Source organism: Lytechinus variegatus, chromosome 2 (assembly GCF_018143015.1).
Source record: "Lytechinus variegatus isolate NC3 chromosome 2, Lvar_3.0, whole genome shotgun sequence".
In the NCBI taxonomy this organism is placed as follows: Eukaryota; Metazoa; Echinodermata; class Echinoidea; order Temnopleuroida; family Toxopneustidae; genus Lytechinus; species Lytechinus variegatus.
The window spans coordinates 14,020,664-14,046,875 of record NC_054741.1 but is presented as its reverse complement, the minus strand read 5'-3'; the positions used below and the strand labels follow the sequence as shown (position 1 = coordinate 14,046,875).

General features: G+C 37.4%; 1 protein-coding gene across 1 annotated transcript; it reads right to left on the bottom strand.

The window, feature by feature from the left end:
• Positions 1-20,816: 20,816 nt before the first annotated feature.
• On the bottom strand, positions 20,817-25,977 carry LOC121407387. The gene has a single exon (XM_041598441.1). The coding sequence runs from the start codon at positions 23,967-23,969 to the stop codon at positions 22,854-22,856; it is 1,116 nt and encodes a 371-aa protein (XP_041454375.1). The 5' UTR covers positions 23,970-25,977; the 3' UTR covers positions 20,817-22,853.
• Between the last annotated feature and the right edge of the window lie 235 nt (positions 25,978-26,212).

Here is a 26,212-nt window from a genome sequence, read left to right as displayed (position 1 = left end):
AGGGCGTGAGAAGAAAGACCGAGGAAGGGAAGGTGAGCGGAAAGGCCAGCATAAATTACTGAGCAAATAAAAAGAATGCAAATATAATATGTTTGATGCTTTCACACATCGCCCGTTTCTTCTTATTCTCTTATCATTATATTCTCTCCTATGCTACATGGATAACCCCTAAACTCAACATTAAAAAACAACTAAGACAAATAAATCAAATTTACGAACACACATACCATTCAATCGACTCTGCCTGCCAGAGTGAATATGAGATTTCACACGGTCTATTGTCATTTCGTCTAATAGCTTGCTGTTTCGTCTAGTGTTGATTGGTCCAATTGCCACTTGGTCTATTTTAGCCATAATGATTATAGGACAAGAAGGTAGTTTAAACGAACTGGTGTTAGCCGAAATGGTTATTAAGCGGTATTTGGACCAAATAGATGTAGACAACATGGCCATTGAGCGAAATGGTGTTATTTGAAGGAAACGATAATAGACCAATAATTGGTTGTTGGACAAATGATCAATGGACGAAGTGATAATTGGACAATTTTGTCTTTGGACGATAGAGGAAATGCTCACAGATTATGTAGACCCAACTATCTTAGACGATGTGGGCATTAGACCGGATGGCGTTGGACCAGTCGGTAATTTGTCCTAGCTTCATTGCACCATTGCTGTATACTTCTATCCAGTTCGTGCCAGTTGTTAAATTTCTCTCCATATCTTATCACTACAACGGTAATATGAAACAACAAAGATATCTCTTTATGGCAATGTAAATAGTGATCCACAATAAACTGGTTTATCTATAATAATTGTTATCTGTAAAGGAAGTGGGAGGTAATACGTGGTACAGCGGTAACTATTTTACACCCATCTCATGAAGATCTGAAGTAAGCGCTTACTCAAAAAGCATCATTTATTTTCTTTTTCTTTCTGGCTGATATTCGAACCCTTTTTATTTTTTGAATTTTTTATTCATTTATTTATTAATTCATTAATCTATTCATGTATTTATTTTTTCATTTGTTAGTATTTTGGGGGAAGGTAATGATAATGAAGATGCTGTGGTAATGGTAAAAATTATGATGGTGATAATGATTAAGATGATGGTGGTGATGGTGGTGGTGGTGGTGATGATGATGATGAAGATGATAATGATGATGGTGATGAAGATGATGATGATGATGATAATGGTGGTGGTGGCGGTGGTATAAATCTCTAGCTATCCGTAGAAGAACCTTCAAGGATAAAAACGCAGCTTTCCAGCATGCTAGATCAACGGAATCATACCACTTATCCATGTACTATGCACATCTATCCTGATATCCATGGTTTAGCCAAACCTTGGATAACTCCACACTTTTATGAAGTACGTTGTGTCAACTCATTCACCCATTGAAAATTATTCTTATCCTGCTGCAAAAAGTTGTCAAAAAGTAATTGAGTAATGAAACTAAGAATTTTAGAATGAATCAATAAAATTAATTTTAAGGAATTGTTTGATACATTATATTAAACCTATTAGTTGTCATAATACCACCCATAGCGAGTGGTCAAATCATGCAGAATAAATATACTGGCATGAAATTATATGATTTCGTATCTAATTATTGAAAAGTTTATAATCCCTACAGTTTGGTTTAAGTCGGAAATACACAAAACTGGTGATGCAAAAGGGTGTTCTTGTACATCACTCTTCAGGCTAACATGGTGCCTGATATCATTATTGCCCCCTTTCCCCATGAACAAATAAATAAATAAAAACAAATAAAATGAAAAGCGGATTCGTTTACATTTTGATGTATATTGCACTTTACTCCGATATAGTGCATGCACGTGTGCTCCCAGATCATAATGCGGTACCGCACTGTTATTCTTATTGTATACACATACTGACATTAGATTTATGTTTGTAGATTTATAGACCATTTCTTAACGTATTATCATTATTGTGATCATTATTTTAATAATAATGATAATTTTTACATTTTTTCATTATCATGATGAATATTTGAATTCCTATTATGGTTTATTTATTTTTCATAATTATCAATATTTCATTTGGAAATGATCTGTATAGAAATAAAGTGTTGATTTTTATTCATAATCAATACGTTAAAAGCTTATCATTATAATGATGGTAATACCGGATTGCGTGTAAAAAAAACGAGGGACTTATTATGTACTTTTATTATTTTGTCTTGGTGTGGGCGATGAAAACGGAAAAAATGAAGAAAGTTTGGATCCTTGGGAAAATAAGAGCAAAATGTGATTGGCTGAGTTTGCGTCACTAACATGCGCATTTCTTTTTGCAAATATAAAATTGTGCACTATTTTTATGATTTTACTTTTTGCAAGCCCGAGGACTGTCGTTCAGAATGTCACATTGTGATAACGAGCTCTAGCAATAATTCCAATAATATGATCGTAATATTTATATGTCAAGGTCTTACACGATCTTTACAATCGTTTTACAATAACCGCGTGTATAAATTACGAAGAGTTATTACGAAGAGTTATTAAGATTGGTAGGGGAGGGTAAGGGGGCAAAGTGCCCCCTGACTTAATTTTGATAACTCTTTTCGTGCTTGTTTCCGTCATGCTGGTGAGCCCTTTCGAGTGAGGGGGCCCCCTGATGAGGTTTTTTTCGGTACGCCACTGGGGAGGGGTCCTCAGATTTGGTTCCTATAGCGCCAGTGTCCTGCTGAGGCTGTCATATACATGTCCATTTTAAGGCCTCACTTGCGGAAAGGATAATCATTGTCATGGCTATGTTTTTTAATCATCATTTTTTTAAAGAAAGTATAGGGCAAACCGAAAATAGGAGAAATAAAAATGGACATTAAGTCTTTATTCAAAAACAGAATCACCAATTGCTCGGATTCTACGGCCAAAAGCGATACCTATATAGTAAATTAGGATTTTTATGACGAAATAAAGTCGAACCTTAACGCGGTACTTTCATTTATAGCTTCTTTTGGTGCCCCCCCCCCCGTTTGAAACATGGCTCATCGCCCCTGGATCTGGAATTTGCAGAAGACCAAGTTTTACGCAAATTGGTCAAGATCATTGACCGTCTTTGCAGGCTTGTAGACATTCACATGACCATGCATGCCAGAGACACGGACTGACCATGCCGTGGTCCACGATCCCACGTTTGTCCTGGATAGACGAAAGGACAGGGTTTATCTACCGACCTTCTAATTATTGTTGAAATGAGATACGATAATGAGATTATGAGATTTGCTCATGACAATTATTATGATAATGAATGATAGGAAATAAGAATGAAGCGACGTTGAAATGAAGGGGGATGTTGAATGAAGAAAAGGAGGAAGAGAAATGAAGTATTTGTAAAAAAAAAATAAAAAAAAACAGTGAGGGGAAAAGCAAGAGGGTGAAGATTAATTACAATTATGAAACAAAAGGCATGAATTACAAATAAAGAGAGGGGACTGGAAATGCACATCATTAAAAATTATAAATTGTTTCTCGATCCTCATTGTGCATTATTATATTAACTCGAGTTACTGAAAATAAAGAGATTTAGAAATAGCTTTTTTTCATTGCTCAAGCTTGTATAAGTTGAACATCAAAAGGGATAAGGAGGGGAGAAAACGCAATAAAAAAGAAAGAAACGGAACATGGAAAAGAAGAAGAAAGAGGAGAAGAAGAAGGAGGAGGAGGAGAAGAAAAGGAAGAAGAAGAAGGAGGAGGAGAAGAAGAAGAAGAAGAAGAAAAGGAAGAACAAGGAGGAGGAAGAGGAGGAGGAGAAGAAGAAGAAGAAAAAGAAAGAAGAAGACGAAGAAGACGAAGAAGGAGAAGAAGAAGATCATTTTCTGACCATTAGTAAATATACCAAAGATAATCATATAATCAAAATTGTTATAACGGAGCTTTACATATAACTATTTACATTTAGAATCAATCCAAGTATATTAACCGCTATCGATGTATCAACAAACCCTAATAATCCTATTAAACTTAACATTTAATTTACGATTAATTGGCTAGACAGTGGCCTTCCCGTTGCAAGAAAGACAAATCAATAACGGTCTGTACTTCAAAAAATTAGGAATAAATCATCAAACATTGGTTTAGGATTGTCGATTAGCCAATACAATCCAAAATCTAATGTCAGATTTGTTGACATAGTCTAGACGAAGTAAAGCCGAAGGATATGCCAAACTGAAGGCAAATTAACGAAGACATTTTAGATTGCAATTTAAAAAGATTCTTGAAAATTGCAGAACGTACGATGACAATTCTGCTAATAATATATGCAGCCAATGATAATGAAAGAGGCGATTCAAGGAATAATGAAAGTGTGACAATTATATGCAAACCCGTAGCCAGAGTTTTCGATTAGGCCTGAAAATTTGACAAGCAAAAAAAATGTTTCAATTATTGTTAGAAATTTCATCTCCGAAAAAAGAAATTCTTTCCTATTTCGTTATGCTTTGGAATTGCTTTGGGGATTCTATCGACCCCCCCCCCCGGCCCCCACCCCTGGTTACGGGCACGGGCTTGTGAGAGCTAGTAGTGCAAGAATACTGTTTGAGGATTTTCAAACATGACATTATAATGACTCGTCAGAAAATCTTAGATTTTCCGACGAAATCAATTCAAATAAAAATCGTGTTATTTTGGAATATCGATGTTCAAACCTTTCCACCCACGATGCAACCAAGACTTGAATGACAAACCGGTAATGTCATTCCAAAGTTTGGCAATAAAATGAATTGTGATGTGGTTTCCTAATGCCCAATGCCCATTGATCGCGTCGAACATGACAGTCACATTCTTGTTGAATAGAAAGAAAAGATAAATGATCATCTCGTATTGTAGATATTTTTTGTGAAGAAAGATGAATGTTTCTTTAATTTTCAATTAATAACAGTACTCCATCCTTTTGTGCTTATAAAACATCCTAAGAATAAATTACCATGCATTACTTTGTCGCTTGGCAAGAGTTGAGAATAAGGTAGGTCATGATTGTCATGTTTTATGTTTCGCTGATACATACATACATACATACATATAGTATATGTATATGTATATATATTTATATATGTATGGGGGCCCATTTATGTTTCATGTTCAATCATTCATGTTGAATAAAAATCATGTTATTTTAGTATATCGATGTGTTTAAACCTTTCAAATATGACCCAATTGAAAAACAGTGGTACTTTGTAAATGCCACTGAAATGGGCAATCTTCCATTCCCTGAATTTCGTGTATTATATTCATGATTTTATATGTAAATAAAAAAAATCAAACAAGCTATACACAATGATTCTTCTAACAATTCAATCAATTGATCCGTCAGTTATTCAGTAAACGAACATGCCATTTTATAATCATGGATATGAACCAATCATTCAAGAAATCAATAATTTACTTTAAAAATTATGTGAAATGTTATCAACCATCATTAATTAGAACCACTAATGAACCGTCCAATAGTAAAATTCAGTTGATGAATTCGATCTGTCCGTTTATCATCCAATCAAGTAAATCTCAGCGAGTAAATCAGCCCACCTTTCCATCGACCACTTGGCATGCACGAATGTATGGCCATAAGCAGAGAGGGAGAAGGGGGTGGCAGGGGTAGTTGTCTCAGAAATATTGAAAGCGTACATTTTCTGATGATTTTTTTTTACAAAATTCATCAAAAGTGCTCACGATATCCTTAAATTTCATTTTAGGAAATGCAAAAGCACTCTTGATCGGTTGATTCGCTCCTCTACTTCGCTCCCTCGCCTTTAGAAAATTATACGCGTCTGCCCCCCCGAAAAATTATAGTCATGCACGAACGAATGACTTACAAAATCAATTTAAAGTTTGCATTTCAAATTAAATTATTCAACAAGATAAATAAATTGTTCATTCAGACAGTTGAATAAACATATAAGCAACCAATTGATCAATAAGCCAATTTATCCCATCTGCAAACAAACCTTAGCAACAAGGCAATCAATTACATGTAACTAATCAACCCTCTAATCAATCAATCAATAAGACATTCAACGAATAATGATTAACAAGGAATTAAACAAACAAAATTATCAAAATCAACCCATAGAGGACATGCTCGTCTTTGACGTCGCAGAATCAAAATTTTGAAGACCCATACCCCTCCTAACTCCATTATTATTTGACTTATCTTCAGCTAACCTTTACCAATATTTTTTTTAACCTTTTTTGTGCATTTATTGTAACCAACCGTCGTATCGTCGGTGTAAACTTCCCCTTTAATTATCGAGGCCAGGGGAAGATCCAGGATTTTTCAAAGGGGGGGGGAACACATTTTCCTGAAGAAAATTTGACAAGTAAAAAAATGAATGAATTAAAAAAAAGGTTTTCAACAAAAAAATATGGAAATTCGTCCACGAAAAAAAAATGACCAAAAAAAAATGTCTTCACTTTCAAAAGGGGGGGGGGGGGGACACACTTCTGTTTTTAACGACATTTTTACATTACAAATTTTAATTGTGCCTCTCAAAAGGGTGGGGGCACGGATCGGCTTGCCGCCCCCCCCCCCGGATCCGCCAGTGATCAAGACAGTCTCTATTTCCTACGAGACCGTCTAGATCACAGGGGCCCATTTAGAATAACTTAAGATCCGCCAATCAATTTGAACAATTTAACCTTAAATCTCCCGGGTATTTTGATTCTTGTCATTACCGGGGGGGGGGGGGGGCATTATGCCCCCCTTAAGATCTCAGCCGCGGATTGCGTGATCGCAATGAAAATTTGCATGATGGTAGAGAATGACGTAATCTACGCAGTTGCATTGGTAAATTTCACTGAATTCATATATTTTTATTTTGTATGAATTAATTATGCTAATTTGTATGAATTAATTATGCTAATTTATTCATTTTCGCTCTGATTCACTAAATAAAGCTCCAAGAATGCTATTTTTTGTGAAAATATTCTTTATAGCATTCCTAACAATTGTGAATGAAAAAAAAAATTCTGGTACCAAGACCGATTTCTTATGTATTTTATTGTTTTTTAATTTCTTATGTATTTCTTTGTTTTTTCACTTTGTTTTTTTTTTTTTTTCGATGGAAATCGTTCCAGATTTAATTCTGATCATTAAGGCAAAATTAAGTTTAGTAAATTAAGAGGCTTTTTATAGGAGGAAATTATAATTTGTTTAACAAATTTTCGGCATTACTCCAATTTGTTTAAGATCAGTATGCTCGATCTGTAATGAAAATCATAAGATCAGTATGCTCGATCTGTATGAAAATCATAAATCACTGGTTCCAATTTTTTCTGACTTATGATTTATGATTTTCATACAGATCGAGCATACTGATCTTATGATTTTCATTACAGATCGAGCATACTGATCTTAAACAAATAGGAGTAATGCCGAAAATTTGTTAAACAAATTATAATTTCCTCCTATAAAAAAGCCTCTTAATTTACTATCTATTGTCCACGGCGGACGGCATTTGAATAGTAATGTGTCAGAAAGAAGAGGATCGAGGGTATTTGAATTCCAGTTCATCGTGGCTTAGCCGTGAACCAGAATAGCCTGGTGGTTGAGTCGCTGCCCGGAAAGCAGTAGATGGCAGGTTCGAATCCCACTGGTTCCAATTTTTTCTGACTTATGATTTATGATTTTCATACAGATCGAGCATACTGATCTTATGATTTTCATTACAGATCGAGCATACTGATCTTAAACAAATAGGAGTAATGCCGAAAATTTGTTAAACAAAAAAAATTAAGTTTAATCAGTAAAAGTAGTAATAATGATACATTTATGAATTTTGGCTAAATACACAATTTGCATTGGATTTGTACATGAAATTACGTTTTTTTTAAAGCAATTTCGGGTCTGACATACACTTACATAATGTTACGTAATGTCGTAACCGCGTACTCGGGCGTCACAAATTTGGTCTCAAAATTTGCGCGAGACTTGTAAGAACGGCGAGGTCAAAAAAATTGCGCAGCAGATATATCGCGAAAATTGTCGAGGGGGGGGGGGCATTATGCCCCCCGGGAGAATTAGGGTTAAGAAGCTTCAAACTGCAATTGCAAATTATTTTGTTGAAACGTGCCCCCAGTTTTGGGATCTCAACAAAGAAAGGTACATGCCCCAATCAATGACGCATCAAAGACGGGCTACTGAAAACACTTTGAACCCGATCAGAATCTGGGCCTTCCCTTTTTAACGTTTGCCTGTACTGATCACTCAATATAGAAATAAAAACCAACAACCGGCACCCACAAATCTATCTGTGAACAAGATAAATAGGACTGATATAACTCTATTTGCTCTCCTCGATTGCCTCCTTGTGATTTATAAAGAGACCACGTGATCACATTTAGGAGATCACGTGGTACAAGGTTTGATTGCCGAGAGACTGGATCTTGCTGGTTGGTTGTGTATTCTTGAGGCTAATTTGGGGCTGATCAGACAATAGCTCGACCCATGGACCAATGGGATTCCTTCTTTCGCAATGGTTTTACGATAAGCATCGAACATTGTCGAGAAAAATAATCAAAATCGTATGATTACCTTGGAGAGCTCCTAAACCAAAGATCAAGTAGAGAACTCATTAATAATACTTTTAAGGAGATTGTGTAATAGACCATTGTCACAACCGCCACTTCTCTTAAATTTATATCCACAGACGTTTACGAGAACACCTAGATCTGTTAGTATAGAAATAATCTTGTTTTCCGAAATAAAAAAAACATCGATATATTTAACATAGAATAACCAAACTGCATAATTGTCAAATGGATCTTCCCCCATTTAAACTACCGGAACTTAAAACCTGAATTCATATAATGTTTTATGTAAATATTGAAGATTAAAACCTTGTCTCTCAACATGATCAACTACTAATTACATCACAAACTCTGAAATTCAGGGACACTTTGCAAAAAGAATTGCAATTCTACGAGATCCTAAAACATTTTCTTTTCTTTTTTTTCAATTTGATTAACATTAACTGTAAAAACTCTTTCTTCGAACATGTCGAAAAAGACATGTAGCAAAAACTTAAACATTCTTGAACGTTCTATTAGAGTTGTTGCTTATTTGTGAAGTTTAAGTTCTGTAAGTCATTTCTAAAAAAAGTTTTGTAGAGATAATTATGTGGGGATAATGAGCCAATAGGTTTGAGGGGGGCAGATATGGCGCATCAGTAAAAAATACAAAAAGTTGCGAGCGAGCCAAAATTTCGACATATTTTATTACAAAAATCAAATTTTGTGATAGATTTTGGCATAATTTTCAGAAAGTAAGGTGATATTACATTCTTCTCTCTCTCTTTCATTCTTTCTTTTTTTCTTGGTCGTGAAAATCACCAAACTCACAATCGATCCATGCAACTACCCTCAACCACCATCACCATTACAACCATTATCATTATCTTTATGACATTGCCATTATCATCACCACCACCTTTATCATCTTACCATCACCACCACCACCATTACCCCGCATCGCTAGACCATAGGTTCCAGTGGTTACACTTCGTAATTCCGAAGGTTCGTAATTCCGAAACACGTAAATTGCCTACTATACCTCGATGTTCGTTAATCTGAAAACGTAAAAGGGTTCGTTAATCCGAACATTTGTGGCGTTATTCCGAAGGTTTGTTATTCCGAAAGCTCGATAACCCGAAAACGAAATAAGGTTCGTTAATCATTACAATTTCGGGGTAACGAACCTCATTTTGTTTTCGTATTAACGATCCTTCGGAATTACGAACCCCACTTTGTTTTCGGACTAACGAACCTTCCTAATAATGAACCATTGGAATATCTGAACCTTCGCAATAACGAACCATTGGAATATCTGAACCTTCGGAATAACGAAGCTTCGGAATTACGAATGTATATGCGGGTTCCAGTGATGTAATGAGTAAAAAAAAAGTAGGGAGCCATATATAGCACATGGGCGAATTTTCTTAAACTTTTGGCCTTTTTACATGAAAATTTAATTTTGTGGTAGATTTAGATATAATTCTCAGAAAATGATATCATATTTCTACCCCTTCCTGTCATTTTCTTTCCTTTTATCCTTTTTTTGGTCGTAGAAATTTTTGGGGAAACATTGCCCCAACTCCTCCCATATGGGTTCGGGTGCTAAGCAAACCTGATGGAATCATGATTGTGATGGATATTTTAACGGATGCGATCTCAGTTAACATGTTTGAAGATTACTAATATTAGACACGATTTTATTTCCAAAACATTTGCTTGAAGGTTTTGCATATTTTTATATTTCAAACAATCTGCTTGAATGATAGTGATGTGATTTTTACGTGATCCTTTGTTATTTTGTGGCGTGATCAAGAAACGTCTAATAATTCGGTGGAAGATCCATAAATTAAGCTCAAAACATGACGTTTACAAGGCGTTCATCAATTGCATGACTTTTTGAACTTCGAGCACACCCAGAGAACTGGGTTAAGAAGTTCAGTCTTCAGTCGAAACCTCCAGAAACCGTCCATTTTTAAACAATGATATATAATCGTAAACTCGCACGGATGTTGAAAAGCACAGAAACGAGAAGAAAAAGGAGGCAATAAAATTAATGGATGCATCTTCCATGGATGTCAAAGTGGTTCATTCCCCGGTGAAAATGGCGGGATGATCGTGGGAACAGTGGTTCACTTACTTGACACTCAATGGTAAAGTTGAGGGTTCGAATCAAAACCCATTTTTCCTTAATACCAGGCGTTCAGAGGATGAATGAACGTGTTTTTGAATGAAAAAAAATCACGGCTTTCCAGTTTGTATAAATTCAGCTTCAGTTTCGCCTCATTTCATGATAAATGAAAGAAAAATACGATATTTCAATCAATTCAGTGTATAAGGCGAAGGATGTCTGGACGAAACGGTACAACTAGAGTATCATTTTAAGGTTTTGTTGGGGGCGAAAATTGAAATTGAGATGACCATTCATGATACTTTTCTTATTAAACATTGTGAATGGTCGGTCACTTTCATGTCAGTTCTTATATTTTCCATCCCAAAAATAACTTCTCCATGAACACCAAACACCATGTCCACCATCAATCACCCTAGTAATTGTCGGGCGACAGACAGGGCCCTGGGAACAATTTTGTTTAAAAAAAGGGTGCTGGCTTCGAAAAAATATGCAAGAAAAAAAGAAAAAAGTTTTCGCTTCAGACTGAAGGTGATCTTGTTAAATTTAAACCTTATTTACACGGTGTACTGCCTATGGTGTATAACATACGCAGCACTCGGTTTCCCACATGTCTCAGGGCAATGGCGCGAGAGAAAAAAAAATAGAAGAGAAAGAATCGATAATTCGATATATTACTCAGACTTCGGCCCCAATTGTTCTGTTATTCAAACATTGGGGCGCGGATGTATAAAATCATCGATGCGTTTAAAAAAATGTATTCATGATGATAGACAATGCATGCTTGATCTGGAGTTTTGGTAAACATTTTGTGCACGGTCTCCATTAACCCCTTCACATGAACTGCCATTTAGAATGAAAGGAGGTTAGAGTGAATGCGAGCGAAATATCTTGATCATCAAACCGACACATTTGGGTGTTGTCAGGGGGCTGCATCCTCATCAGGTGTTGAAATACACCTTGGATTTTGATTATAGCACCAAACAGTATCTATTAGTATATGAAATCAGTTCCGTACTGTGTGTTGAAACTCACACAATGAATTTAACACTGGTATAAAATTCTTTCTGCGATCCTCAATCAAAACTGATTGACTTTTGTGTTTGCTGTGCCAGGGCCCCGCCATAGTGAATTTGCCATCCAGTGGTAACTTCCCTGAAATCCTTGATTCTGATTGGCTGATTAGCATTGTTTACCATGATATACATTAAGATGGCAAAGTTACTATAATATAAACTTTTGTGCAACGGGGCCCATATATGTGACTTGATGTCATCTTTTTGAGCGCTTGAATTGCATTGTCGGGCAAGTCTCATGACTTCTCGGATGTTTTACCCGACAGAAATCTGTTTTATTCGACAGTCATCATGGGAACTGCGCTTCTTAGCGCAATCAAAATCAAGGAATGTTTTCAGATCTGACAACGTGTCAGGTGACAAAAAAGTTGAAGAAACGGCCCCGGATTTTTCTATTTAGACCGTTTATCTCGAGCATTTTGTCATTTGTGCGGTCATATATATATATATATATAACCAGCCCTAAAAAAATGTATTTTAAAAAAGAGCCTACCAAACAGCCAATCAGTGATAGATGTAGGCTGTATCTGTCGTAAGTTGTTTGAGCATATTAAATAAAGACAAAACGGGCATCTGTAAAATGCCAGAATTGTGAGGGAAAGCTAATGTAGGGCTATATAGCACTCATTAAAACATCTATACCTCACAGTATAGGATAAAGCTATTCACGTATACCATTAGCATCACATCAGGTTATTCGGTCGGGTCGCGCAATCACGAAACCCGACCAATCGAGAAAAGGTCTCGCTAAATACCCGAAAAGTCTGTTCCAGTTACCCGACCAATCGAGAAAATGACACCCTTAATTCCCGAAAGGTTGGGTCCAGTTACCCGACCATTCGAGAAAAGGGCACCCGGAAGGTTGGGTCCAGTTACCCAACCATTAAAGAAATACCCAACCATTAAAGAAAAGCCTAGGGCACCCTCAATTCCCAAAAGGTTGGGTCCAGTTTACCTGATGTCTAGCGAATTTGTAGCAAAATTCAAGAATGGTCGGGCAAACCGGATCCGACGTGTGGGGAATTCAGGGGCCCGGTTCAGGGGGCCCTTTCTTGAATGGTTGGGTTGGTATATAAATGATTGCCCGACGCAATATAACCTGATAAATGGCACAAGCATTTTACCCTAGGTAAAAGGGCAATGTAGTAAATGGCACTTCTAATCAAGGGAGCGTAGCGGTTTTTTTTAATTCAAAGTTCACAACCTCGACCTGTACATTTTAATTTCTTGATTTTAAAGGGTGAGGGCAGTGATATGAAGTGGGTTTCATGTTTGTTTTTCTCTCTCTTTCCCTTTCCTTTTTTGTTTTTAGTTCACGAAAAGGGGTGGGGGATTTCATGCAGTGGGTTCTAGTCTTTCCTGGCTAATATTTTTCTCAAATTTTCGCTTATATGTTCTAATAATACGCATTTTGGTGAGCTGTATTTGTTTTCATGTTTGAACCAAGTCTGCATTAGTTTATTAGTTATTCTCACAAACGTAAGTCATAAGACAATTGATTAAGCTAAATTTTAATGCTAAACTCCTGATAAAAAAATTTACAGGGTGAATATTCATAATTAGAGCTATTTCGGATTACACGCATTTCATCATCTCAGAATATGCTGACTCGACAATATTTCACATGGACATTGTACCCCCAGTGTAGTTTTCGGCATGAATATGGCGTTCGTTCGGAGTAGGTCCACGTGACTACCTTGCACTGCCGAAGTACAATGCAATATCAATATTGGTCCAAGTTTCGCCTAGGCTGTGCTAAATGTTAATCCGAGAATGTAAATACTATTGAATTGGAAATGTACCATGCACCTGAATAGACTACCAATCAATAGTACGCGATCTCCCATTTCCCATGAGAGAAGAGTGAACCAATAGTTTACCGTTTACTGATCGCCTAAACTGGGGAAATAAGCATTATTGTTCATAATCAATCCAATCTTTTCTATTCTTCGAGAACACTATTTAAACCTAACCCTAATACAAAACAATAGTGAGAATCCGGTAAGACACCATCAGCTTACTCATTGCCAATTCATGAAAATTTATTTATTATTTATTAATTTATTTACACATATTTAAACAGGTTCACAAGATCAGAGATAAAATTGCTGTTTTGCATCTTGGTCCTGGTAAACGAAACATGCATTGTAGAACTGCTTCACCCAAATAATGCAAAACTTAAAAAATGACATAACCAGGGGCGGCGGATTCGAAAGGCAAGTTGAGGGGGCACTTGCAACCCCCCCCCAAAAAAAAAGATCCCCGTAGGAAAAAAAGGTGCCTTTTTTCAAAATGAGGTGTGCCCTTTTACAAAATGAGATACCCATTTTGAAGTGGAAAATAATATATTTTAGGTTAGAAAATAACATTTTTTTTGCTCGCGCTTCGCGCTCGCATAGATTAATTATATAAGGTACTCATCCTGTTCATGGTTACAAGAATGCGTAGATAGTCAAGTTTTCAGGTTGGAATATCACAAATGTTTGGCTCGCATTTCGGGCTAGCATCAAATTTTGTTAAGTAAGGTAGGCCTACCCATTCTGTTCCTGGTTGCAAAAAAGGCTTAGAATGGAAAATGCCCTTTTCCATTTTTTTTTAAAACGCAATACATTTCAGGTTAGAATATCACAAATATTTAGCTCGCGCTTCGCGCTCGCGTCAATTATTATTTTTTAGTAAGGTACACTTCCTGTTCATGGTTACAAGAATGTTTAATGCTTAGAACATCCAGTTTCCAGGTTGTAATATCACGGATTTTTGGCTCGCGTTTCGCGTTTAGTAAGGTACTCATTCTGTTCCTGATTACAAAAAAAGGCTTAGAATGTCCAGTTTTCAGGTTGGAATATCACAAATTTTCAGCTCGCGCTTCGCGCTTGCATTATTCAATTGGTGAGATATATATCATATTCACGAAAAATTTTAACCTAACATAAAACCCTATTGCAACCCTATCCCTACCTCTTAGTCGAAACCAAGCCCGGAGCAGTTGTCGCAGTAGGAAATGTCGTGTCACCTTCAAGGAATTCCTGCCTACCGGATACCCATTTACTACACCTGGGTTGGGAGCCAAAACACCTATACATAATAATGAAGCCACTTTTTTCCTTTGAAGTTGTGAGTTTGTATTTTTGCAATGGCTATTATGGGTAACATTTAGTGGTGTAGATTATGAAAGAGGAATCCCAGGGGAAATGATATATAAAGTAAAATCACACAAACAAAACATTGAATACTTTCATCAAATTGGATAAGGATTTACAATGTTATGACACATTACAGTTTTGCACTATTTTGGTAATATAGTTCTGTGCACGTGTTCAGGAATATTCAATATTCTCTCCCACCATCTCCATGTCTCTCTCTTTCTCTTCTTCCGTTATCTCTATTTTTTTCTATTCTCCGTTCCATTTCCCTCTTCTCTGTTAGAGAGGGGAGGGGAGGCCGACGAGAATCCGTTCTATCCATTATCCAGTAGAGAACAAGCTTCCATGTCCACTGCAATTTTTTTTTGAGAATTCAAATTCTTCTGGTTCTAATGAAGGTATTCAATTGTGTGAATCTATCATGCCTTTCCTGAGGAATGAGGTAGAGCATGTAGAGCATGTCCATGGGTAGTGTGAACGGAAAGGAATTAAACATGTTAAATGAGGTGGGAAAGGGAAGGGATCTGGAGAACGAGAGATATAAAAGAGGGAAGTTGGTGCACTGCGAGAAACTGATATTCTAAGATGACAATCGTTTCATTTCTGTTATGCCAATGATGGGAAAATAATGTAGGGCACATGCCCTCCGTCCAAAACAGAAAAAGATAGACAAATATTAAAGTAAACCGTGCATGTTACCAAGGAAACGAAACTGTCCATTATTTTCATTACCTTGTTCCTTTTATTGTTCTTTTTCTGGTTTGATCTCACCTTTATCTCGTCGCGAGATCATCTCCAGATCATCTTTAGATATGGGTTGGATTAAGACCAAAACAAAGACAATCTTATCTGGCTTTCCGCTGGCCTCGTTCTTGCCTTTCCGGCATGCATCCAAGACGTTTGAGAAAATGATCGCAATCTTTTCCTAAAGGTCCATGAGTCGATAGACCGACATGTTACATCGGTGGTTTCCGTCATGCGTCACCCTCTTGTAATATCACGTGATAAAAAGGGGAGATTTTTCATTTTGCTGTATTTTTTTTCGTTGAGTATAGGAATACTTTTTTGCCGAATTTTCGTGCTCAAGCTTTTTTGTAATAATAATGAGGGTAGTTTTTTTCAGACATCGTGCACTGCAGCGAAAAATTGTGCACATTTTATAAAATATTAATATTATTATTCTTATTATTATTTTCATTATTATTATCATGATCGTGATCATTGTAATCATGAACATCACGATCATCATGATCATCATCATCATCATCATCATCATCATCATCATCATCGTCATCATCATCATCATCGTCATTGTCATCATCATCATCATCATCATTAACTACTTTACATTGCAAAATCTCCGGTGTTGATTTACCACCAGCCCGGAATCCATATAACACCAGAAAAGTGTTAAACAACACCAGTTTGATCTAACACCAGATAGGTGTTTATACAACACCAATTAGCATTATAATAGCATCGATTTGATTCCATCGGTATTGTGTCAATACTTCTCTGGTGTGGAGTATGGATAAAGATACCGGGCTGGTGAAAGACCAACACCGTCGTTTTTGCAGTGTAGCCCCCCCCCCATTTATGAATATTTTGAATATACCCACACACTTTCACATCCATTCATATACGAAGATGCTGCTCTCCTCCGCCCTACCCCCCTCGAGGGGCGGAAGGGCTGTAATCACATTATTTATAATTGAAGTATTTCTATCTGAATTTGGCTTCATTTAATGACACCCACCCCCTTTTCTACCACCACTCTCTGCATCGTACCACTTGTGCGTACCCTCTTCTCCTTCTGCCCAGTCTCCCCCGTCTCTATTGAGACCTTCCTCCACAAGCCCCCCCCTCTTCTTCATCCCATTTTTATCTCGTCATTAACCATGTTAACCATGTTAACAGGGGCCGCGGAAGCGCGGGGGGGGGGGGTGTCTTCAATCCCCACTTTTCCAAAACCGTGTACAAAAACATAAAAATGACCATATGATTGTGAGTTTTTGCAAGGTCAGGCCCCCCACTTTGAAAACCGTTCTGCGGCCCCTGATTAACATATAACATGAACTCTGCAATCTATATTTACCAATGAAAATTATCAATGTTATTTATTATGCTTGAATATGTGTGAAATATCTAACACCACCCCCTCACATATAAACACTCTCATATTTATTTCAACAAAGCACGATCCACTTTAAATTATCACACCATGTAACGAGTAAATCAAATTGTAACACTCGAAATACTGCAATATCTTCTTTGCATACATAAGAAAAATAGATTTATTACAATTTTTTCGTTACAGTTCAGTCCTGGGCATATAACAGCAATATGGAAGCCAACGAAAAGGCGGAATGGGATTTAATTATCTTCACATTACTCAGACATTAAAAGAATGTACGTTTGCATGGATATTCATCTTCAAAAGGTATATTCTTTACAAATCCATTTTCATACAAAAATAAAGATAAACATTCCGCAATCAAAGTATACAAAAGAATGATAGCTCTTCAAACTTCAGCAAAATGACCAAAAGTAGTTTCATCATATTTTTTTCAAATAAAAGAAGAGAAACCTTAAATCAAAACTATGATCAAGTACCATAATATTTGCATAATCCAAGAGGATAATCCTGACAAATTGAAAAAGAAAGATAGAGATTAAACTTTACAGGTAAGAAAAATAAAAAAAAGTAAAATACTTATACACAAGGCACCTTGAATATTTTTTGTTCGTTTGGTTTTCAGTATGCATGATTGTATATTACCTTGCTCTCCGATTGGATTAGTAATAGCTAAATTCATTCAGAGCAAATGACAATCCAAAATCTACAGTACACAAACGAAATGTCGGATGCGTAGCACACCCCAAAACTACATCAAAGAAAGATCGTCGCTGCCAAAACATAAAATTGGAAGACGAATTTTCTTCATTTTTGTCTTTATCACACCAATAAATTAAGTTACAGCACTCCTATATTTGAATGATAAGTAAAGATCATCAAGGCATTTTGTACAAAATTTTGAAAGATTTCGGGGACTGCAGCATTGTGATTAAATCACTATAATCAATACAGTAAGTACGTTCACTTTTTAATTGTCAATTATTCCTAAGTACATGTCATTAAGTTTTATCGTTAGATATTGGCCTAGATAGTTCAGCTGTAGAAAAAAGAAAGAAAACTGTATCGACCTTACAAATAGTTACAATTGTATGTCAAACTGTCTGATAATTAAATGGTTCTTCACTACCGATGAACTGTTAATTTTGTCTGTAATCATAGGGTCATGCTCTCTGATCACTCAATAGCCTATATCACGTCTAGCCTATAAGAGAGACCGAGTACAATAAAAGATAACACATTAATGACTGATTTGTTAAGAGACCAAATGCCTACATGTATGGACAATATTTTCCAATACACTTGCGTCTTCACACATACTGATTAATAAATTTCAAGGGGGACTAAATTTTGGGTAGGACTTGTAATTTCAGTCTAAAGTGATTGCTTGGTGTCTTCCTCATACACATTAATTAAATCAGTCATTTTACTCTGGTGTTAAATCTATAGTGTTAGTTTAACACATATGTGTGTAATTTCAACAACACTTTTTTCACTACTTGGTGTTATGTTTAATATCTTGGGTGTAATTTGACACCTTCGAGATGCGGTCTTTTAGGGAAACCGACTGGTGTCTGTTTTACAGTGTATCGAGTAAATTAAACACCATACTTTTTATATGATTCATGCAACAGCAGAGGCGACTCACTATTTATAAACACATAGGTGTGTTTGGTTAGCTTTGACTAGTGTCAAGAAAGTCCATGGCCCTTATGCGATATAATAGTTTCCGTCATGTTCTCAATAGAACATCATTATCCAATTATCCTTGGCATATTTTGGATAAATACGTAGTTGACCACAAACTCTGGTTAAAAAAAGTCATATATTCCGGGCACACACCGAAAAAATGACCCCTACCGCGGTGGGAATTTGCACTACATAATGGTTACCAGAGGAGGTCGTATGAGAAATTGCATCAATATAGTTGTTTCAGTAACGAATGAAGTTTACATTCTCTTGTATCACTGACAATTTTCTCATCAAGAATGACTGATGTATTGGCCTAAGCGAGAATTTCGAGAAGCGTATCCTCGCAGAACGCCAAATAGAACCAAGGTATATATTTTTTCAAGAGGTCTTTAAACAGATCATATTCCTCAAAACGTTTGTCACCGTCTACAGGCAGATTTTGAGATCCCCCCCAAAAAAAATATAAATTTCAAAATGAAATTGCCAAAATGAAGCATCAAAGTGTAATAAATTGAGAATGACAGCCTTTGCTCCGGTCACATTCTAACCAAGGCAAACCGCCGACGTGATAAATTAGAAGATTCGAACAATTTACTGTAAGTTTTACAGGTTTAGCGAGCCTAACTCTTGGAAGAGGAACATCGTCCCACGAGCTGAACAATACTGTTATCCCAAACCCACCCAAACGACCGAGAACAGTTGGTTCGCATTTCTCCGACACCGTCGCCCTAATCTAATTTGTCAGAAGTTGGAGCGATTTGACCTTTGTCAACGGGTCACGCGGAACCGGTAACCAATCAGCGCAGCGCTTAGTCGTCGTTCGTTCCATCAAAGCGACAAGATGGGTGATGTAGACCTTGGGAACCGCCAGTTGAAAGGAGGGGGGGGGGGGGGGGGAATTGCAGACGTCTAAGATCAGTTATAAAATACAAACATAACTTCTAAGGAGGAAATCCCGTTAAGAAGAAGATCATAATCACAGATGATTTTTTTTCTTCTCAAGTCTCAGTCAACACAACACCAAAACAAACCGCTTTATTGAGGACTGAGAAAGACTCTTGCTCATGCTTGAATTATATCACTTGGGAAATACATCATGTACGATTTTGCATTATGTACACCTGTCCATCCTTCTTATCTTTCATTCATTCTTCCCGACAAAGTAAGTCTATGATTATGTGATTACTCCTAACAAGCGTTAATTACAGCTTGCACATTATTAACAATATCGATATCAAAATAAATGTCGAGGTCAATACACCAATCAATTTTTCAAGATATATGAAAAGGCAGATAGTAAGGTGTAATTATTTCAACAAGAAAAAAGAAGGACCCCCTTAAAAGGATCGAGCATTGATAAATCGTCGATTTTTTAGTTGACTCAACTCAGCAACGTAAACTTGGCTTAACTCGTATTGCTACTAATTGATTACACTTTCCTGACCTGTACATTTCTTGATAACTAGGGTTAAATACTGGGCAATATCCCGTTTGATTGCAAACCGTGAATAATGTGCTTTCCTCATGAGACTCAGAAAGAAAGAAATGTCTGGAAAACGGAACCAATAGGGAAGTTCATAGGGACCACGGACATATCAATGGAAGAACACACTGATCTGTATCCCACTCTCGAAAGTAAACTTCTGCTCTGAGTTAAAAAAAAAACCCAATAAGATTGATGGCTCCTGTTAGAGAACAATACAACATAGGGATCGATTGAGATCATGAATTGTTTTCTTAGGTGGAAAGATTACGCTTACTTTATTTCACAATTTATTTCTTTAACTTTCTTGACACAATATGTATATATATATATAGTACTGATATTTTCCTCTTTTCAAAGGCCCATTCCCCTATCTCTTCAGTGACGTCACACCTGACGCGTCTCTACCATGATATATCGATCGCAATATAGATTTACAAAAAAAAGAACAAAAAATCCCGAAATCTACACTGTAAAAACTGCGGTGTTAAAACTGACACCAATTGGTGATAATAGAGGACCACACCCTGAGGTGTTAAAATTACACCCTAGAGATTAAACATAACACCAGAGTGTAAACGTAACAACAAAAGGTGTTGTAATAACACCTATAGGTGTAAAACTTACACCACCAATTTAACACCGATGTGAAATAATTGGTGTGGTCTTCTATGTACACCGGTTAACACCACAGTTTTTGCTGTGTATCCCTCACTGCAAAATAATCCCTTAAAATTCTTCAATTCCACAACGGAAATAGCCATAAATTTCTCTCATAAATCTTTACAAAATCTGTCATAATGCATAACTCTATTTCATGAAACAAATAATTCACTAACCTAAAGACATCAATTAGAAAATCATGAAAATGTATATAATCCGTACGACATCTAGTACTTAAGCAACACAAAATCAACATCTAAAATCTACTTGCAATTCTGGAATAAAAATCAAGTAAAAAAATATCAATATTGAATCAATTGCTAGATACACACAATTTCGAAACGACTCCAATTTCTTCAATATATATTCCGTAAAAAGAAAACCAACGCAAATCTTTTACTTCAAAGTTTTCATCGGAATGAAATATACAATTTTGAATGATTACAAGTATTACTAGGTCTAATCATTCAAATAAAATGACTAGACCTAGTAATCCTTGCAATCATTATTTATTGTTCAATATCACAAGTAATCATGGCTTATTAATGCTACACCTACCTTGTTTTAGTAATGATTACGATAACAATGAAAAGTGTTAGGAATGTCATTCACAGTCACCAAATCCCTCTAGTCTAGAGGGGGTGAATTTTTTGTCAGCAATAATTTCAAAGGCAGTTTTTTTTATCTACAAATGCATTAGTTTAACATTCACCAAAATAAAAAAAAACATTACAACTCGTTTTTATAACGTGTGACTTCTTCCGTGTTTTGTTAATGATTTAGTTTAGGGGTTAAACTAAAGCTCTAAACCAAATTTTGATGCTGAACCTTGTACCCATCCTCCGTGACAGAGGGACGGGCGGCGGGTGCAATCCGGATATTTCTGGCGTATAGCTTTGCAAGGTTTTGTTTGTATATTGACAATCGAACTTTGTTGATCCAGCTATGAATGACCTCACACTCATCGTACTGAACTCCCTATATACATAAGATAAAACAAAAGCACTGGAAAGAAGATGGAGCATGGGTAACACTCAAACAAAATTCGAAGGAAATCATTCACAAAATAGCTGGATCAAAATGTCTTGTCAAGATACAAACAACTCCACATCTTCGTCTTAAAAAAAATCCTTCAAACAAAACGACCAAATACCAATGAAACAAACATCAATTAATGCTTATGACAGTATGAAAAAGATTATTTCATTATTTTCCCCCCTATTAAACTTCTGTTAGAGGCAGGGTGGAAAGACAGCTTACACTCTTCACTGAAATACATGTATTCAAAAAGGAAAATCCCGAATCTGGAGGTTTCGTTTACGAGGTACGCCTCGGTACCCTCCTTGAAGTCTTGAAAAGTGATAACATCCCGATATACAATTCACGTGTGAAACACATTGAGTCAATCAGGGAATTGTTATCGAGATGGTTCAATATTGAAGTCGCGTGGATTACACTTGATATTGAAAAATCCCACCTCTCTGAGCCCTCTGACAAAACACGGAGGGATCTTCAAGACTCAGAATACCAAACATGGACAGGTGATTTAGGAGGAATGTGGATTTTTCTCCACCATTCTCTCCATTGTAAGTGGAAGATGGTAGTATGGTTCCGCATGTTATGTTTAACAGGTGTCGAAAAACCTACAGGTTTCAATTTAGAAATTTATACATGGTGCAGCCACTCGGCACAACATTAGAACATAGTTTTTACATTGAAATTAGATTTGATAGTTTTAACATATAAGTACTAACATAATTATAATGTGCATCCATTGACACCAATTTTAGAAATCGTTCTGAATGATCATGGTGGTGAAGTCTTTTTAACTTAAAAAACAACAATGCAAAACAAATACGACACAGGCCTATTGGAAAATGAACTGATCGCAGATAGAACTCTGCAATATGGATGAATTTGACCGTTTTGTTGTCCATGCATGGTCTCATCAATTTGCAATAAACAGTATAGAAAGCAGTGCAAAACACATATTGGCAAATTGAACTGATCACAGATAGAACTCTGCAGAGTCTGGACTTTCCGGCACCACTGCTCCCTGCATGCTGGCTCGGAAGTTCTCGAGCTGTCTGCGGTAGTGGTCGCGCTCCTGGGTGGCGATGGAAAGTTGGCTTTTCAATCTCGACAGCTCCGTCCTCAGATACAACTGCTCGTTCTCCAGATCAAGTCGCTGCTTCAGACGCTTCGTTCGACAACTTTGCGCGTAACCACGATTCTTCAGCGTGCGTCGCTTCTGTTTCAACCGTACGACGTCGTCTTTTCGGTAGCCTCGTAGTCGTCGATTCAGTTCCCTCACGCTGAGGTGGACGAGCTCCTCGTCGGTGAATATGTTAAAAATGTCTTCTTTAGGTATATCCAACATGTCGGCATCCCCACCAATGCTACTTCCACTTGTACTATCGCGATCACTATTGTCTTCATCATCATCATCGCTATCGTCGTCTTCATCGTCGTCGCTTTCGTTGATCGAGCCCATTCGCATTTTAATCGCCTCTCGTTTAGGTAACACAGTTTTTTCTTTCCTATTTCGAGTTTTTGGTTTCTTGTTGTCCGTGGGTACCCAGTGTATTTCAAGTGGCTTGAGTTCTACTGGACTGGGTGGCACACTATTGGCGAGGCAAGGCGAGATGGGCATGACAGCACCCGACATGTTGTTGGACATATTGGTGGTGTTGGCAATCGCTGCTGTCGTGCTCGGGCAAGGTGGCTGGACAAGCTCAACCATAGGAGCCATGGTGTTCGTGTAATTGTCGGGCGAGCACAACCCGGACGATGGTAGTTTAGTGTTCCAGTCATCACTACTCGTACTGCTTATACTGCTGCTACTGCTCATACTCCGCGGACCATGGGCCTGACTGTGCTGGATGATGAACTCCTGTTCGGCCGGGCCCAACTCAGGGTACGTCGAACACCGTTGAAGCTGCCCCTGAGCTTGGGCGAGCGTGAACACCTCACACATCGTCTGGTCACCGTCGCAATCCATATCGGGTTCACGTTTCAGGGCAGCTCCCAGCTGCCAAAGACTCAAATCAAAATTTCTGATATATTCCATTGCTAGGGCATCGACATCGTTGAAGGTACCGCAACCGTCGGCGGATTCCGCCATTGCGCCCCAATATGCAACCAGAGTTCGTCACAGCTATATCAAAACAAACCGCTGTCAAACTATGCAAACGATGTTAGAAAAACTTCACAAAATATCTTTACACTGAAGAAACTACAGTAACAATTAGTTCTCAGTTCCAAACTTCAAATCTGAGTAAATATTATCGAAAAGGAGGCGTTGAGTGGGTAAGTCAACAGAGGACTTGAGAAGAATTGTCCAACTTCAATCCATAGATAAAGTGTAGAGCTCTAGAAGATAAACATCGAGGCACGCCTCCTCGAGTTGAAAAGGGAGATGCGATCGGTTTGAACTCCACAGACTGAAGTAACAGGTTTCACATCGTTCTCCTCATTATCTCTGTCCAAGTAGAGATCGAAGTATGTGTCTAAAAAAGTTAGATCCCGCAGTATGGATTAGTGTCTAGTCCAGAAAACTTAAGAAGATGGAATGAAGTTGTCGACTGTCAACACCCCTCCTCATTATCACCAGAATACTCCCACCCCAGACGGTGGTTGTATGTGTTATGATGTCACACGCTGTCTTCCAAGCGGTTTTGGGTTAAGGTTGTACTGGCTTTGAGGAGAGGAGGATAGAGCAGCATACATGCATACACCTGAGACCTAGCCACTTCTTTCTGGTGTTGTGTTACCGAGGAACGACTGACAGAATCCCCCGAGGCTTAGTGTGGTTTTTAACAGCCCGTGTGACGGATCACTACCAATGCACGCCCGCCCGCCTACTGGCCTGCCTACCAGTGGTATATGGCGGTGGCTTCGCACAGGTCACACACGAAAACGTAACAGGTAGTTAACGACACACAGCTGATCAAAGTCGCAGGTGGAGGGATAAGCCCCGCCCCGCCGTTCTAGTCAGCCAATCACGCGAGATCGCGAGGTAGACTTTCGACCAATCAAAACTTCTTTCCGAATAAGCACGCTAGATGTTGGAAGGATACGCCGAAAATGAGTGGGCTGTCACAGCAGACGATATTTTGTAATAAGTAATTTATACCATGGACCCTACCATATAGGTCTTTTTTGTATGCAAATTTTTGTTCCATTATTTGTATACATTTCTCATAATCATGATCTATTCCTCGACCTTGAACTCCCCACTAAATCGTGCAGACAAATTCAGGCTCACTAATTCGGGAGTAATAATATTTCTGTCAGATTGTATGCTGCACATATCTCGTGTTTCATATTCATGTTTTAATTTCAACTTGGGTGATGTTAAAGAATCCAAACATGTTCGATATTTTTCCACAATTTAGATGCATTGATTCGTTTATGTGTGATTGGGGTTGGTAATCATTTCATTGCGCATGCAGGATATCATTCATTGTTAAACCATTGGCTTTTAAAGTATTCCCCGCCATCGTATTGTTCATTTTGCTCTGAAGCGCCATGAGGATTAAATCAAGATGGAAAGTGAGCTGTATAAATCGCATGTAGGCCTATTATCATTATTAATCGAAATTGACATTGAAACTAATTAAAATGACCAGTTATCAATATTAATAAGTTGGGGACTGCACTTTCCTTGCAATTAGTATCTTTCAGAACTGAATGAAATTGTATTCATTTCTTTAAAAAATAGAGATTTTCATTAAAACGTCGCGACGCGATTGCGCATGGGCGTTGTTGGTTGTGTGTTTATCAATCTGATAACTAGCAGCTCGAAGGCTATTTCATTTAGCGGAGTGATTTAATCGTAATCAAGATAAATATTCCACCGCAACCGCTGAGCTAAAAACCACCGCAACCTGATCGGAATGTTTGTGATCTCGAAACGGGGCGACGGACCACGACAAGACAGTTCTCGAACGCCTAGAATTTGCTCTCCCGCTACTCGGAAAATGAAACATAGTTTGTTGCAGGTGGCGCTCTGTCACATAATCCAGAGGTTCCGATTCTCCATGCGTTGTCAAGTCCGACGAACTGAACAGAAAATCATATAAAAATATCGAGATTCACAGTTCTTGGAGATATAATAAAATAATTGACCACTGGCGTAATGATGGAGGGGGAGGGTGGGGCTACTTGGGGTCTATGGACACATACTATGACAAAAAACAAACAAAGAAACATGAAAAAAATGACAAAGGGCGACATATTTTATTATTTTCTGAAGATTGTCAAAATCTATCACCAAAAAAAAAAAAATTCATTATATCGGGTCAAAACTATCTGCCCTAATTCTGCACTTTAACATTTTTGCTACACCATTGATTTTGACCATTC

Bases quoted from the DNA above. Each gene is read 5' to 3' on its own strand.
- LOC121407387 (XM_041598441.1), bottom strand. From the start codon at position 23,969: ATGGCGGAATCCGCCGACGGTTGCGGTACCTTCAACGATGTCGATGCC.